The sequence below is a fragment of the Cyphellophora europaea genome, assembly GCF_000365145.1.
Source record: "Cyphellophora europaea CBS 101466 unplaced genomic scaffold supercont1.1, whole genome shotgun sequence".
Taxonomy (NCBI): domain Eukaryota; kingdom Fungi; phylum Ascomycota; class Eurotiomycetes; order Chaetothyriales; family Cyphellophoraceae; genus Cyphellophora; species Cyphellophora europaea.
Genome location: NW_008481797.1, coordinates 112481 through 126494, shown reverse-complemented (window position 1 = coordinate 126494; position 14014 = coordinate 112481). Strand labels below are relative to the sequence as shown.

General features: G+C 48.5%; 4 protein-coding genes across 4 annotated transcripts; all 4 read left to right on the top strand.

Annotated features, from left to right (window-relative positions):
- Positions 1-798: 798 nt before the first annotated feature.
- On the top strand, positions 799-1134 carry HMPREF1541_00022 (uncharacterized protein; the record flags this gene model as incomplete). Its single annotated transcript, XM_008712331.1, has 1 exon — positions 799-1134. One exon carries the CDS (start codon positions 799-801, stop codon positions 1132-1134), a length of 336 nt encoding a protein of 111 aa, XP_008710553.1.
- A 7118-nt stretch (positions 1135-8252) lies between these two features.
- On the top strand, positions 8253-8471 carry HMPREF1541_00021 (uncharacterized protein; the record flags this gene model as incomplete). The annotated part of the gene is made up of 1 exon (XM_008712330.1): positions 8253-8471. A coding segment is annotated over one exon (219 nt), but the record flags the coding sequence as incomplete, so codon positions are not given.
- A 2486-nt stretch (positions 8472-10957) lies between these two features.
- Positions 10958-11902, top strand: HMPREF1541_00020 (uncharacterized protein; the record flags this gene model as incomplete). The annotated part of the gene is made up of 2 exons (XM_008712329.1): positions 10958-11584; positions 11645-11902. 2 exons carry the CDS (start codon positions 10958-10960, stop codon positions 11900-11902), a joined length of 885 nt encoding a protein of 294 aa, XP_008710551.1.
- A 411-nt stretch (positions 11903-12313) lies between these two features.
- HMPREF1541_00019 (uncharacterized protein) lies at positions 12314-13759 on the top strand (the record flags this gene model as incomplete). Its single annotated transcript, XM_008712328.1, has 1 exon — positions 12314-13759. One exon carries the CDS (start codon positions 12314-12316, stop codon positions 13757-13759), a length of 1446 nt encoding a protein of 481 aa, XP_008710550.1.
- Positions 13760-14014: the final 255 nt, after the last annotated feature.

The following is a 14014-nucleotide window of genomic DNA, read 5'->3' as shown; positions in this document are numbered from 1 at the left end:
ATGCCGTAATACTGGACCACCAGATTAACCAGAAAATTACCCGCAAGTATATTATCGCGAGACTCTCTAGCGATCATTCTAAGAACTTATAGAAACCTGCTGTAGCTTTTAAAAGTAATGTTGCACCCATAGATAGCAGTGGACTATTTAAAATCTCCACGCAGTTTAGAATGGTTTATACAATGGACCATAAAAGTCATCTACGCATTTTCCCAAGGCTGTCCACCTGCCTAGATATATAAGTGTTTGCAGTCTAACAACCCCTTCCAAATTCCGCTAGTCATGGCCGAAGACGACAGGAAACGTGTCAAGGTGGAAGAACCCGATAGCACTGAAGCTATAAACACGCTGAATGAAGAAGCTACGGAGAAGAAATTGACTGAAGAAGCCAACAAAAAAGCAAAGAGCGGGCCAGATGATGCCATTGCCTCCACAGAGCAGGCGAATAACATCAACAATAATGCTGAGCCGGTACCCCTAGTGACTGAGGAAGGTAGAGGCGAGTTGTTTCCAGGAGTGCCATGCACAACAGTCACAAAACAGTGCAAGAAGGGCAATAATAACCCAGCACCTCTCTATCTCAACTGGTATGGACCCCGTGCTTAAGGATGGTTCGTCTAGAGCAGCACGCCGGCAAATATAGCTGGGAAGTTGGTTAACAACCTTCAAAATGTCAGTGAACAATTTCATCACGTGTTAGATTAACCACGCAAACAAGGAGAGCCACGTTACCAAGCTAGGGATGTTTCCGGTATATTGAACCTCATGTGGGACTGTTAAGGTCTCGAAGAAAGACCAATGGAGGCAGCTGAACTTCTCAATCCTAAGAAGGTTAAGCAAGCCGACCGTCTGACCACCTCCAAAGCCCGTCGAGAGTGGTTGAATGAGAAGGACAAGCGCGGTCGAAAGATCAACCACTTGGACAAGTACCCTATAACCCACGTGGACGTCAAGTTCCAGAAGAGGATCAATGAAGTGATGAAAAGACTTAGAGGCCAAAAAGAAGACGTCCTCAGTAACTGGGAGGTGAGCTTGGAATACAGGTCATTGTATCGCAAGGACCAGATCAAAGCAGAAGCTCACGTTTACGAGGCAGCACAGAACCAAGCCAAGCGTTTCACTGAATGGTATTAAAAGCAGCTTCCGCATAAATTTACCGAGTACTAGCGATCACTGAGCCAAGAGCCTACTTTACAGCCATTCAAGAGGTCTAAAGAGAGCGCAAGCCCGGCATATGATGACGAGTCGCCAGAACCGATAAAGAAAGAGCCGGACTCGAGGGAGACAGACACTCAGGGCGACAAGAAGCCGGTTCAAGAAAGGCGCACGGTTGCGTCAAAGCCTCAGCAAGATCAGTCTCCAAAGGAATCGACCCCTTCCTCTGAGTCTAATCATTCCCATCATGATGATGATGATGAGCTGTCTGAAGCAGAACAACAAGAACTTTTCACAAAGGGGTGGTGTCAAGTTCGAGGTATCTCGCCTAACAAAATGAGCAAAAGGGATCAGGCCGAGGTCGCCATGATCTAGCAAGGATGGAAGAAGGGTCGTGATCTATGAACTAGAAGGAGGAACACACTCATTTTCAGAGGAGAACTTTCTGGATTACCCCTAATATTCTTTCGTGAAGCTGGGGTAAGCATTTCCTATACATAGATACTTTAAGCAGGTCTTAGAATCTATTCGCGGACATCAACGCTCCTTAAGATGGCAATGAGTGTTCTTCTTGTGTAGACTCCTATATTGCTTTTAACGTGTTAGTGCAAGTGGCATCAGATAGTACGAGAGGTCTTACACTCAGTCTCTACTAGAGCGTGCTAGACAGACTCCCTTAGCCGTGATATCTATGGTCTTAATAGCCTGGGAATCCGTGGAGTTAAGATAGGGGCTGCTCCAGCTAGGTTAGGACTTAAACTAACGGGGACTGTTTCCATGCGCACACTTGGGTCCTCTTAGGGCTGCTGGACAGCATTATGGTCAGTGTGTATAGGGTAGCCAAGGTGTAGATCTCTGAGCGGTAAGTTCCGTGCTTTAGTTTGGGTGGCCTGGCGCTGTTGTAAGATTAATGGCGAGCTTCTTTGATTTATACCACTAGGCTGTGGCGGGCTGACTAAGGCAGCGGCTGCTTTAACGTGGGGAGCCGGCGGGAGCGGCTTATTGTACAAAACCTTTGAGCCTGTACAGCCCTGGTCAGTGATGAGCACTCAAGAAGCGGAATATCTGACCTTGAGAGTTTGTTTGTAGTGCTTCTAGGTCAAGATAGTGCCTTGTTTGTGCTCTGTAGAATAGATACACAAAGAGCAAGACGGCAGAAATAACTGCTAATAACATAGTGATAGATAGAATGATTATGATTCGTGAATTATCTAACATTGCTTGAGATCTTTCTAGCACATTAAGGGTTTTCCTGTGCGTAACGACTATGTGCCAACTTATGTAGTTATAACACAATAGGCGGTACTGACCACCTTATTCCGTGTTTGCTGGCTATTATAGACTAAGCCCCTGATGAGGCAGAATCCTTAGCTACCATAGGCAGTATCTTCTAAGGTAGTGTAACTTGGTATTAGGTCTAACTAGCTTTAACCACAGATTAGCCTGCCACACGCCCTAGCGGTTGTTGTCTTGTTAGGGATCATGGAGACAAAGGTTGCTTAGTTAAGGCGCAATTTAGATGAGTTCTTGTGTGTAGGTCCACGGCTGTACTGTAGTAGAATCTTATAAGTGGCCAAAATCGTCCGCGCCAAAGAAAGCTGGAGCTAGTCTATTTGTCACTGTTAAGCGTTAAGTATACCCCTAATCTACCTTAATAGGCACTGCTCTTGATATAGCGCAGTTAACTGCTAGTCTATAAGATATGTTGCTCTTTGAATGAAATCTTGTAGTGTCTTATAGTGTGCACAAGGTGCAGTCTACTCCTCTGTTGCCATTATTGAGTCGGAGTGATCTAGTCATTGATCCTAGAGTGGTTATGTCCTATTGTACTGTGCACGTGATCCACCACTTGCCCTGGTGTTAAACAGCCATGTTATATGACAGTGATGTCTGACCACCATGGTTCTGCAAGGCACCGGTGGCCATTATCCTCTTAATCTGACTTGATCACTAAAGTCCATTTGACCACTCGCTTTCCAAACCGCGCAACTGACTTGAATCTGTTAATATAACCGCTATATATGCGCGTTTAACAGAGATTAACCAGGTCTAGAACAAGCAAGTTCAGTACCTGAATTAGCAACACTATTAGCGAATGCAGCAAACCCTCGCCGCATTTATGTAAAGTCAAGAAAGAACCACGCTGGATCTACACTAAAATCTATATAGCTTGAGCCAAGAGAATAAATGTTTAAGAGAACACCTCAACAGGAAAGGTGAAGATACAGCTGGTGCCTTAAGACTAGGAGAGTCTAAGAGAGTAGGGCTGGACGAGCTTTAGCTTATTGTCTATCAGGTTGGACTTTAACTTGCACACACATAGAACTTGCGCGCTAACACACGAGAGGAGATTAAGGGCTAACTCTAGGCTAAGGGACTGCAGTTTCAGATTATCAAGGTGATGTGCAGTGCCCCTGGCTTCTAGGAAGAACTTAAAGAGTAGTTACTTCCTCAGCGGTCAGGAAGACTTCACGCTGCTCTAAACAAGGTTGCTTAGGTCTCTAAATAGTGCAAGTTAGGCCAGCATCTATTGTCGCCCTCTTCAAGTCTGCCCGGCCTAAATCTAGCCTGAGGTCACCTAAATGGCCGCAGAGGCACTATAAATAAAGGTTCTAGAGGCGGCAATGTATACGCGGGTGGAGAAGGTGCAGGGGTGTGTGGCGACGTCAGGCTGTAGCCACTCTTAGTAGATAGCTCGCCACAGCTAAGCGCCGACCAAAGTCCGCTCTCCACTAATCAGGCTTTATCCCCGCCCTACCTGACCGCTTTTAGTCGCGCAACTAGCGGATGTTCGTGAATAAGAGGATACTAGAAGGATGATTCCCAAATGAGGTTCAATCCCGTCGCGAGCATCCATCTATCCTGGAGGCAAAATAAAGCGAGCTACTGTATATAAAAGTGTTGTGGCAGAAAAGGATTTGCTATTTCCTTTGTCCTCCATGACATGGCACAAGAAGCTCCCTCCCTATCGTTTTCTAACGACCCTACTGTTTTGAATATGTTCCCTGAGCTGTTAAAGCAGGCTCGTGGGACATGCGCCACTAGACATGAGAGCTATCAAGGAAGCCAAAAAGCAGGGCATAACCAAGCCAGGCCTTGAGGCCACCCAGCTAAGCTTGAAGACAAGCAAATATCCTCTGATGAGAGGGTTTCCATGTCCTCCGCGATAAAAGTGCTGCACCCCACCCCTGTGGGCTGTAGCAGAGCTGCAGCGACCCTCCTCCAACTTGAAAATACCGGACAGCATCCAGATTCAGTGATGAACCTAGACCAAGCCACTGAATGCCTATATAATAGCGACTCTGCATCTCAGCCTACAGCAAACACTTACAATATGATGAACGGGACGTCAGCCACACTTACAGAGATCTTAACGGAGCTCAGGTGCCTACAGGGTCAGGTCTAAACGCTACAGTAAACGGTATCACACATAGGATTCGCAGCTCCTTAGCTATACTGGGGCAACACGTCAGCCTACTTGGATAAGAGATATCAGATGGCATAGGATCTACTATATCCTGTTGGAATTGAAGGGCAATACAATCATTACACTGTTACAGGCGAGTTAACCCATCCCGGGTACTAATGCCTCCGTCTGGAACAGGGGGTAGATGAGGTACCGGAAGCTGGGGAATGAGTGGAGTATAGGCCATATAGCTAAATGTACTTGATCAAGTTTGACAGCTGCATTCTTCCAGAGCGTGTACGCTGGGCTTCCCACATGGGTGCCTGATCACCAATGGAGACTGGGCAGTTCTTCAGCAGCACCATAAAGTACCTCGCTTCTGGCATAGGAACTTTGAGTATGATACCGTCCAGTCTCAGTCCCACACTATGCAGCTTGCCCTGAAAGACACCTTGTCGTGTTTCACCATTGGAAGGTGTGTGGGGGAAGGAGATGGAGGCCATTGATTTCAGGGTCAAATGGCATTCCCCCTCAGTTCTGCAACTTCAACCTTTTTGTACTGCACAGCATCACGGCTACTGACACGGAGAAGATAGCACAGATCCGTAGCCTTGCTCAAAGCCTGTTTATAGCTTTTGGAATGCCTATCTACTACTATTTGATTCCAAAACGGCCTGTAAGTTCACATCCTGTGGTGAGGACAGGGCCGATAGGATGAAGACAACATGCCTCTGAACAGAACCATTTTGAGGTATCAAAAGTTACAGCTTGTCAAAAGAGGTCGTGCTGTGCTTGCTGCACACCCATTTGCTCGCTATTCAATTTATTCAAGAAAGCCACTAATGCCTTCACCATTTTAGCTATCTCTTCATGTCCTTCTTCAGCCTTTTTAAGACCCAACTGAATTCCGCTCATCTGCTTCTCCAGCGAATTATTGCACTTTTCAAGTGCAGCCATGTGTCAAAGTAACTTGTTATTTCTGGACGTTGAGTCAACCACAAGCGAGACGAAACTAGTTACCATACTATTTCTTAAGTCTTAAGAGGCGTTCCTTAAATAAACGCAATCGCGTTGCAGCGTGTCTAAACTGCTCGGCAACTACTTTCACTTTAGTGCTTGATCTTATAGCGCTTCTCTACACCAGAGCCCCTAATCTTAGATTCATGCTAGGTTTTAAATGAGGTATCACTGATGCTTTAAGTGCTGGGCGGGAGGTGTAATTAGATATGGATTAGTTAACGTTCACCAGTGTCTAAATATTCAATGGAGCTATAGATTCACTGAGAGGCTCAAGGTCTAGTAACAGGCTGAAGCCGAGATCTATAGACCCATCACCAGCCAGCGGTTTGAAGACATAGTGTGATTGATTAGGAGCCTCAAAGGAAACTTAATGGTGGTCTATATGGCGTATAGTATTTGATGCTCTAAGGTAAACACAACGACAATTACTTTCGGCCAAGGTCACGCGTGACTTTTAATGCTGAGGCAGACAAGCTTGTGGGCTGCTTTTGCAGCACGGCAGATTCTGAAACGGTGACTTTACTTCAGCAATGTATGGTTTCCTCCATGAGTTTCTAGGCCCCAAAGACATCGGTTGCACCTCCAAAAGGTGTGGTCTGGCCCCGTAACTTCTAGACTGCTACCGCAGATAATGATGGTTCTTGCATGAATGCGTCTTGGCTCGAGAACTGCAGAAGAAGTGGGTCCTGACTCCCACCAGGTCACCTGTCACTCCTTGAGGCGGTCGCTGAGGTGGATCTGCCATATTTCTTCGGGTGATCACCGGGTGAAGAGTCTGTAGCTTAATTTGTCAAGTGGTACTCAGAATGTACTGGTATGCCACCCCATCACATTAACCCGGCGGGCACATGAGGCAATATCAAGCGATCTCTGATCAACCCTTGCCTCATGTCTGTGACAATACTAGAGTAGACCGACTTCTCTGGCAGGGTCCAGAATAGAGTGTTCATTAATTCATAGGCGACGCCTCCTTCATAAGTAAGAATAAGAACTTTTCCCCGGGCTACGACCTATGCCACCTGGAAAGCGTGCATCTGTTCAATCATGTGTGGCGACAGTCACAATACCCTGAAGTTTTCTTCAAGGCGTGGCGTGTTCTAATGGTGTTGACCAGGCCAGTATGTCCTTTAATACATGCACGACCTGCAGGTCATTAAGACAAGCATCAAATGCTCTGACTTAACATAGAATTAAAAGGTAGAGAGGTCGCATATCTTCTTAAACTGAATCATCAGGACACTAACGCACCCATGGCACAGGAGAAACAATTTCTCTTAATAGTATAAGTCTGCAGGTGCAGATACAGAGCTAAAGCTAGCCTCCCGTGTTAACGTATACTCAAGTTAAAGACTTGTAATATCACTTGATTACATTAACCCTGGTGAAGAAAGACTCTCACTAGATTTCAGCATGACTAAAAGCAGACTTCAAGTCTATACTATTCTCTATACTAGTGTTAGTGCAAAGTGCCATCAGTCTTGCAAGCTATATAATTGATAGCAACCACAAGCTCATCTATAACACAAGGTGGTTAAAAGCCTCAATTCTCGTTAGTGCTCTAAGTCTCTAGTCTACCTGTAGGGTCCTGTGTGAATCACAAAAGACCCTTGCCATCACATGTCCACCACATCAATCGCATGATTCTGGAGAATAAGCCCAGCAGCTAACATGGCTGCCACGCGCCTTAATTATACACTGAATTATACATTAAAACTAGATAACATGTACCTTGTTGCTTATGTCGCAAGCTTGGTACTGTACAGTATCACAGTCTGTGTTATTGGCTCGACTGATTTCACATAAGATGTTGACACTCATTGTAATCATTAATTTATTTAGACTTGGAGGTACTTCTCCTGTTCAACCCTTTAGTAGCAACATATATGTGGCAGCTAATAACGGCTATATCCACAGCATCAACTTCTGGGAGAATAGATCTAGCTATAGTCTCTTAAACAAGGGGCAATCAGACGGGTGTGCAACAAATCCCATGTAGCTAACCCTTGATCTAGAGCATGGTTGTGTGTGGTGCCTCAATAAAGGGCTTATTGCTAGACATAGCACAGTCAATGCGTTCTCAGTGTCCAATCACAGTGGTCTAACACACTATAACAGATACAATATCTCTACTAGACCTGTGCATAGACTCTTGTTAAAGGAAGGCCATGCAATAGCAGTCTCCTACTATAGGGGGGAAACGCCCGCTTAAGGGGGAATATCTATATTCAATATCATCAGGAATAGGACCATTACATGCGGCTAAACCACACTTTTTAAGGCGCCTATACCACCAGGTCCAAGACCACCACAGGACATAGCTCGTGCATATAGAGCTCTTCTAGACCAATCCAGTCAGTTTCTTATGGTCCTAGACGTAGGTACTAACCTTATCAAGCTCTTTTCTATTAACCAAGGAATTAATACAATAAAATTCCTGCATTAATACTAGATACACCCTGGTTCAGGTCCACAATACACAGTCTTTTAGTACCCCCTTGTAATTAGGAATAAAACCACCCACATATACTTGTATATAATCTCAGAATTCACCAGCAATATTATAACCTTCTAGGCGTTTTACACCAACAACACACTACTCTTATTAGATACTGGTTAAACTATGCCTACAGTGGGGGTGAACTCAACTCTAGCTATACAAGAGCGAACACAGGCGGCTAAGATAGCCATTACACCAGATAATCAGTTCCTCATTGTTTCCAACCAAAACAACAGCCTTTTTAAATCACCTCCGTCTAACTCCTTAGCAACATTTGAGCCGTCTACCTATGATGGAGCATTAACGCTACAGCAACTAGCTCCCGCTAGTGGCAATTTCCCGCGCCATTTTGCGCTGAGCTCCACCGGTCATCAGATCCTGATTAGCTTGTAGAAAGATTCAAGCATAGTAATTCTCAATCAGGATGTGGAATCTGGAATAGTGGGAGATACCATTACGTGTCTTAACATCAATACAACAGCGCCAGATGGGACAGTCGCAGGGGTGAATGCGGCCATTTAGGCCCGGGAGCAGCACATGGCGGGATGGAATTCAAGCACAGTGTGGCGCGGTACGACGTAAGTTGTGAGATAATGGAGAGGCTTGTAGTGCATGGACTTGGAGTGCAGCAGTTCTGACCTTGTCCACATGGTATTGGCCAGGATGTGCGTTACCAAAGCGCTTTTACTTGTACTGGTTAAGATATTGAACACTCGCTGGGTATCCGAGAGCAATCGGTAAGATAGTACAGGTACTTTGAAGACTTAGAGTCCTTCCGATTACGGCTTTTAGACAATCCCTCGGCCCGCTGACCCATGTATACTACGAGATTAAAGTCTGCGTCCCCGGAAGGTATTTAGAAGATCGAACTTATGCTCTTGAGATGTGAGTAGTCTCGGAGGTATGTAGATGCCTGGTAATTGGACGATACGTCGCAGTACCAACGTCGTGGTCAGTATCGATGTATTACGACGCCAGGAAACAGAACCAACCACCTTGTGGTAGAATCCTATCGAGGGCGTTGAATGCTTCGATAGGACGGATGAGTAGAGTCAACGCTGGGGGAATGGTACTGTAACGCTTCATCATAGATGGCGTGATATGTGAGTAGGATTGCGACATCAAGAGGGCCGCTGCCGCTTTCCACGGTGGAATTGCGTACGGCAGTAATAGCGAATGATGCTGTTGGCAAAGTAGTGACTAGAGACTTGTTTTCGGATCTCAGGCGGAAGCACGCGGAAGATGCCTTCCTCGGTCCCGCGATTGCGGCTACGGAGCTGGACCAGGGCGAGGCAGCGCCCCTCACTAGCGGTGTACTGCCGCTCATGCCGTTGTCGAGCTGGAGGAAGGAGAAGAGCGCGGTGACGGGAAGCAGATCCCAATCTTAAGATAATTGAGTCTTCGGTCGGGGACGATGATAGTATCTCCGTGGAGGAGACACAGGCCGGTATACGGATGGTCGAACATGGTAAACGCAGAGCATTTTCTCACATTGTTTCTGCTTGGGCGTGAGGTTGCAAAGAACACGGAACGGTCAGCACATTGCGCCACCCAGAGGGCCGGTGCAACCCATCCGAGCCTCACAGCCACTCTACAGGAGCATGTTCCAGGCTGCAAGATGTGGCCTGGTATGTGACTCGAGTGACCCTACCATAGCTGTGGTGACCCAAGCTCGTTGGAACGGTCATTATTGCCAAGACTTGGTGGCCCTTGCATTAGAGGGCCCACACAATGTGTATGGATGGTTCAGATAATGACAGGGTCTTGGGTGGGACAACCCAAGTGAGTTGAGGGTGACAATCGATGGCCACCGGATCCGCGGGGTAGATCTATGGGTTATAATTGCATCAGATGGCATGACTCCCGGGAGAGGAGCCCAGCTGCCAGAATGTCCCCTAACAGACCTAGTGTTCACTTCGACGCGCGACCACTTCTGGAAGACGAGTATGCTGTTGTTCATCAATTCATTAATCACATCAATTGATGCCAGGTATACCGCGTCAACAGTGAGCGAGATTTATCCTTCTGTCCACAAGGCTATAGCTATAGCAAGGATCTGCAACAGTACGTCTACATAAAGAAAGGCATGGATAATGAGAGAGTCTACTCCGAGATCAACGTCTAAAGAACTCAGCAAGAGCGTTTACTAAGTATTCCCGCTAATTGCGACGCAATACGTCATCTTCTCCGTGGTCGCGGCCGGGCCGAACCACGGATTCGATTGCGACTTCCGAACGAGCGTTGTTCACCAGCCCAGAATTTTCCGCCACGGCCGCCACAGAGCTACAGAGACCCCGACTACGTTACTGTCCTCGCTCGGATGCCGACGACATACATGCCGCTGGAGATCCCAATCTCGGAGCTAAGGTCGAAGTGGGGTGGTTGTTGATAGAAAAGTTGCTCAATCGGGCTTGATCCGTAACTGGCGCATATGGCTCCGCCTTTTTCACACCTTGGGTGATCGCGACGCAAGCGAGATGTAGACGACTGCTTCCATTCACTATCCATCCCGGGGCATGTCCAGACTCAGTGTGCTTTTGCAGCTGGGCATCGGTGAAGCCGTTGGCTCTGCCCATTGCTCAGGCTACCAGCAGTGACAAAATGTGATCCAACCAACTGCTGCAGAGTAAGAGCACACAAAAGTACAGTACACAGGTGGCTGAGCTGCCGTGTTGACCACAAGCGCCGCGGCTTGCAAGGTTGTTGGGAGGATTGGTACTTTCGACAGTAAGCGCGGTGACTACACGCGCCGAAGATGGGGCCAGTTGCCAAGTAACTCATGTGGGTCTTACCTTGGCGCCGAGTTCGACACGTCAGAAAACGGTCCGGACTTGGACCCTCAACTTTCGCCTTGATGGCAAAGCGACAGAATAACAAGCATGCGCGATGACAGTGATCTGATCGAGCGTCTCGTTCGAGCTGCTCTGAGGGGTGATCTCCATGTCCCGGACATAAGTCATTTCTTGACTAAGGAACCTGAAGTTCCTGAGCTTGTTCAACCCCTGAAAGACTTCTACGCAGCGATCGCGACCTTTGTCGACAACGTGAACTGCAGTCGTGCTTCTACGACTGTAGAGGAAGGTGGCTCGAGTACATCTTCTGGCGCTGGCGGTGATCAGACCCAGACACAGCCGTCGCCTAAGTCCAATGGGTGCTCTACCTCTTGCCCCATAGCCCACATCGAAACTGCCTTCCAAAAGGACGACAAGGTCGTCACGCTCCTCCCGAAAAACAAACAGCAGTGTCGGGATCTGCCTTTCCTGATGTCGCAAGCTTCCGCACTTGGTGCTAGTGATGCAGGAGTGTTCAAGTACGTGCTAAGCGACGACATCGACATCAAAGTGAGCGTTGGGCAAGCTGCGTCTTCGTCATCTTTCTCGTTGTCCTACGACGACGCCGCTGGTGGCTTTCGTGTGACATATCATCAGACAGATGACCCTATCAAGGTCAAGCCCACGACCGGTGGCGAGACTCGGCCGGAAATCCTCGCCACACAACTCGAGGGCGTCTTGAAAGATCCGAGTTGACTGAGTCAGATGCGCTATTGCACTGATTACCCAGCCAAGACTGAGGAACAGCGCCGTGTATGTGGTCTGCCTTTGCAGTCTCCCATCTATCCGTTGCCTCATAATAAACTCGATGATACCTTGTACGAGATCAACGGGCTGCATTCCCCATACGCATATCTAAGCAACGATCACGGCGGGATATTCCTGATACATACAGAGGACGGTTATCTATGGTCGCTCAATGTGCTTTACCTCGGAGAAGTCCTCTGGACTACAATCGATCCCAAGGATGCGGCCCTGGTAGAGAAGCTGTAATCGCGATGGGTCTGTGACCAGAAGGTGCGTCATGAGCGCCTCTACCTCACTCAAAAGCAACTAGACGACATGGGGGTATCCTACAGACAATTTATCCAGCACGCAGGCGAAGTTGTTGTCACTTGTGGAAATACATACCACCAGGGAGGAGATTTAGGGAACAAGCTGGCAGAGGCCGTCAATTTCGCACCACCCACCTGGTCGGTGGAAGGCTACAAAGAGTGCAAACGTGGACGGGGCGGGTGCCCCGGGTTTCCGATCCCCAACGAATATCTGCGATTCCTCCGTCCAGGTGAGCGATAGCTGAGGCAAGACGAATCAAGCCTTGGAGATGCCCATACCGGCGTCGCGTTGAGGTCATCCCAAGTTAGGGGGGCGAGGCTCGCTGGAAGCAGGGAAACAGCCGCAAAAATGTCGGACAAGCGCCAGACCAGGTTGCAAAAGCAGGGAAAGAGGAAGAGAGCCCAATCTCGGACTGCGAAAATGCCCAAGAGACAGAAGGCATCGTCCCTCGGACTTGACCTGCCGCAGACAGAGCAACATCCGCATAGGACCAATCGCAACCGTATGATGCCGCTGATCCCCTCGCATCATAGAGGCGTGGCGCCTTCCGTCCTCAAACTCATTTCGGCGCTTTTGAGCAAGCCCACCATCGTGGCGTTTTGCGACCTTGTTCGCGCCCGGCGCAGTGCTGAGACACCCCTGCGTTATTGGACTGCCGACGACGGCGCCGCATATCAGATGGAACAGCGTCTGATCAATTTGCGCAGTCTGCGGGATAAGTCTGCTTTTGGCAGATTTCTTGTCCGTGCCGAAGAACTCGGGTTGGCACGTGCGATGGAATGCAAACGGAAAGGTCGCATCCGAAACGATTCCAATGACGTTCGGGACACGCTCAAGCGCTGCGAGTTAACCTACAACACCTTCAAGTGGCACCAAACCCAGGGCGGGAAGTGGTTGAGGCTCTGTAGGCCGTACCCGGGCATACTGTGTTTCCTTTTGGCCCATGGTCACAATGTTTTCGGCATTTCGCAAGGGGATTACCTTGGCTTATCAGACCACGATCTTGACTCGTTCCATGCCCTGTTGGACTGTGAACAAGCGCAGACCCTCAACGCCATTGGTCAGCAGTTCTTGGATTCTCTGTCGCCCATTGCAGATGATGTTGAATTCCTGTGGGAGGGCAAAGAGGTTCTCTGGGACAATTTATCAACGACGGAGGCGCTCACGAAGCTAGCAACAGTCCCGTGGAAGATGGAAAACGACTATGCTCCAAACGACTATCCAGGCTGGCCGCGACCATTAGACTGGCCCGATGAGTGGGGTTGGCCTATGGACCCAACAGCTCTTCCCGCCTTCGACCAGCCGAAATGTGATTTCTGCCCACAATCACAATGCGACTGCGTCCACACCAAACTCACCTCCTCCAAAAAACCCAAACCTCGCATCAAGGAGTATGGTGAGAAAGGCCGTGGTATTCAGGCGGTTGCGACGGACCCTGGTCAGGTAGCATATGCCTGCGGGGAGTGTATCGGGGTCGTGTGGGGCAAAGTTGCACCTGTTGACGCGCATACTGGCAGTATGGTGATGGATTTCGTGAGACCAGACATCTTATACGAGCCAGTGGCCTGTCAGCTCTATTGCGAAGACAGAGGGAGCAATCTTCGACTCATCAATCATAGCTGCCGCCCGTCGGCGCGGGTGGAACCGATGAAGGTATCGGGAAAGTGGATACTCGTTGTGGTGGCGGCACGAGCCATATTTGACAGGGAGGAAATCACCGCCAAGTTCGGGAAAGCGTCTTTTGACGGGCCGTGCCTGTGCGGATGCGCAAATCCTACAGAACCCCTGAGCTGAGTCATTCCGACGCACGGGCCACAACGAGGAGTCCTTCGTTGTGGTCCGTGCGCCAGCCATGTCCGCGCAAACACACGGTAACTGGTGGGTTGTTTAATCGCAGAGCACTTTTTGATGTATAGTTTCGAAGGATTCTGCAGCGAATGTGAATCCCACTGTTTTGGCTGTGATAGATTTTCGTCTTTGCAGTTTCCCGCTGCAACGAAAGGCCTCGCAGAATAATGGTACCGGAATCCTGGAGCAGAGTGGGACTAT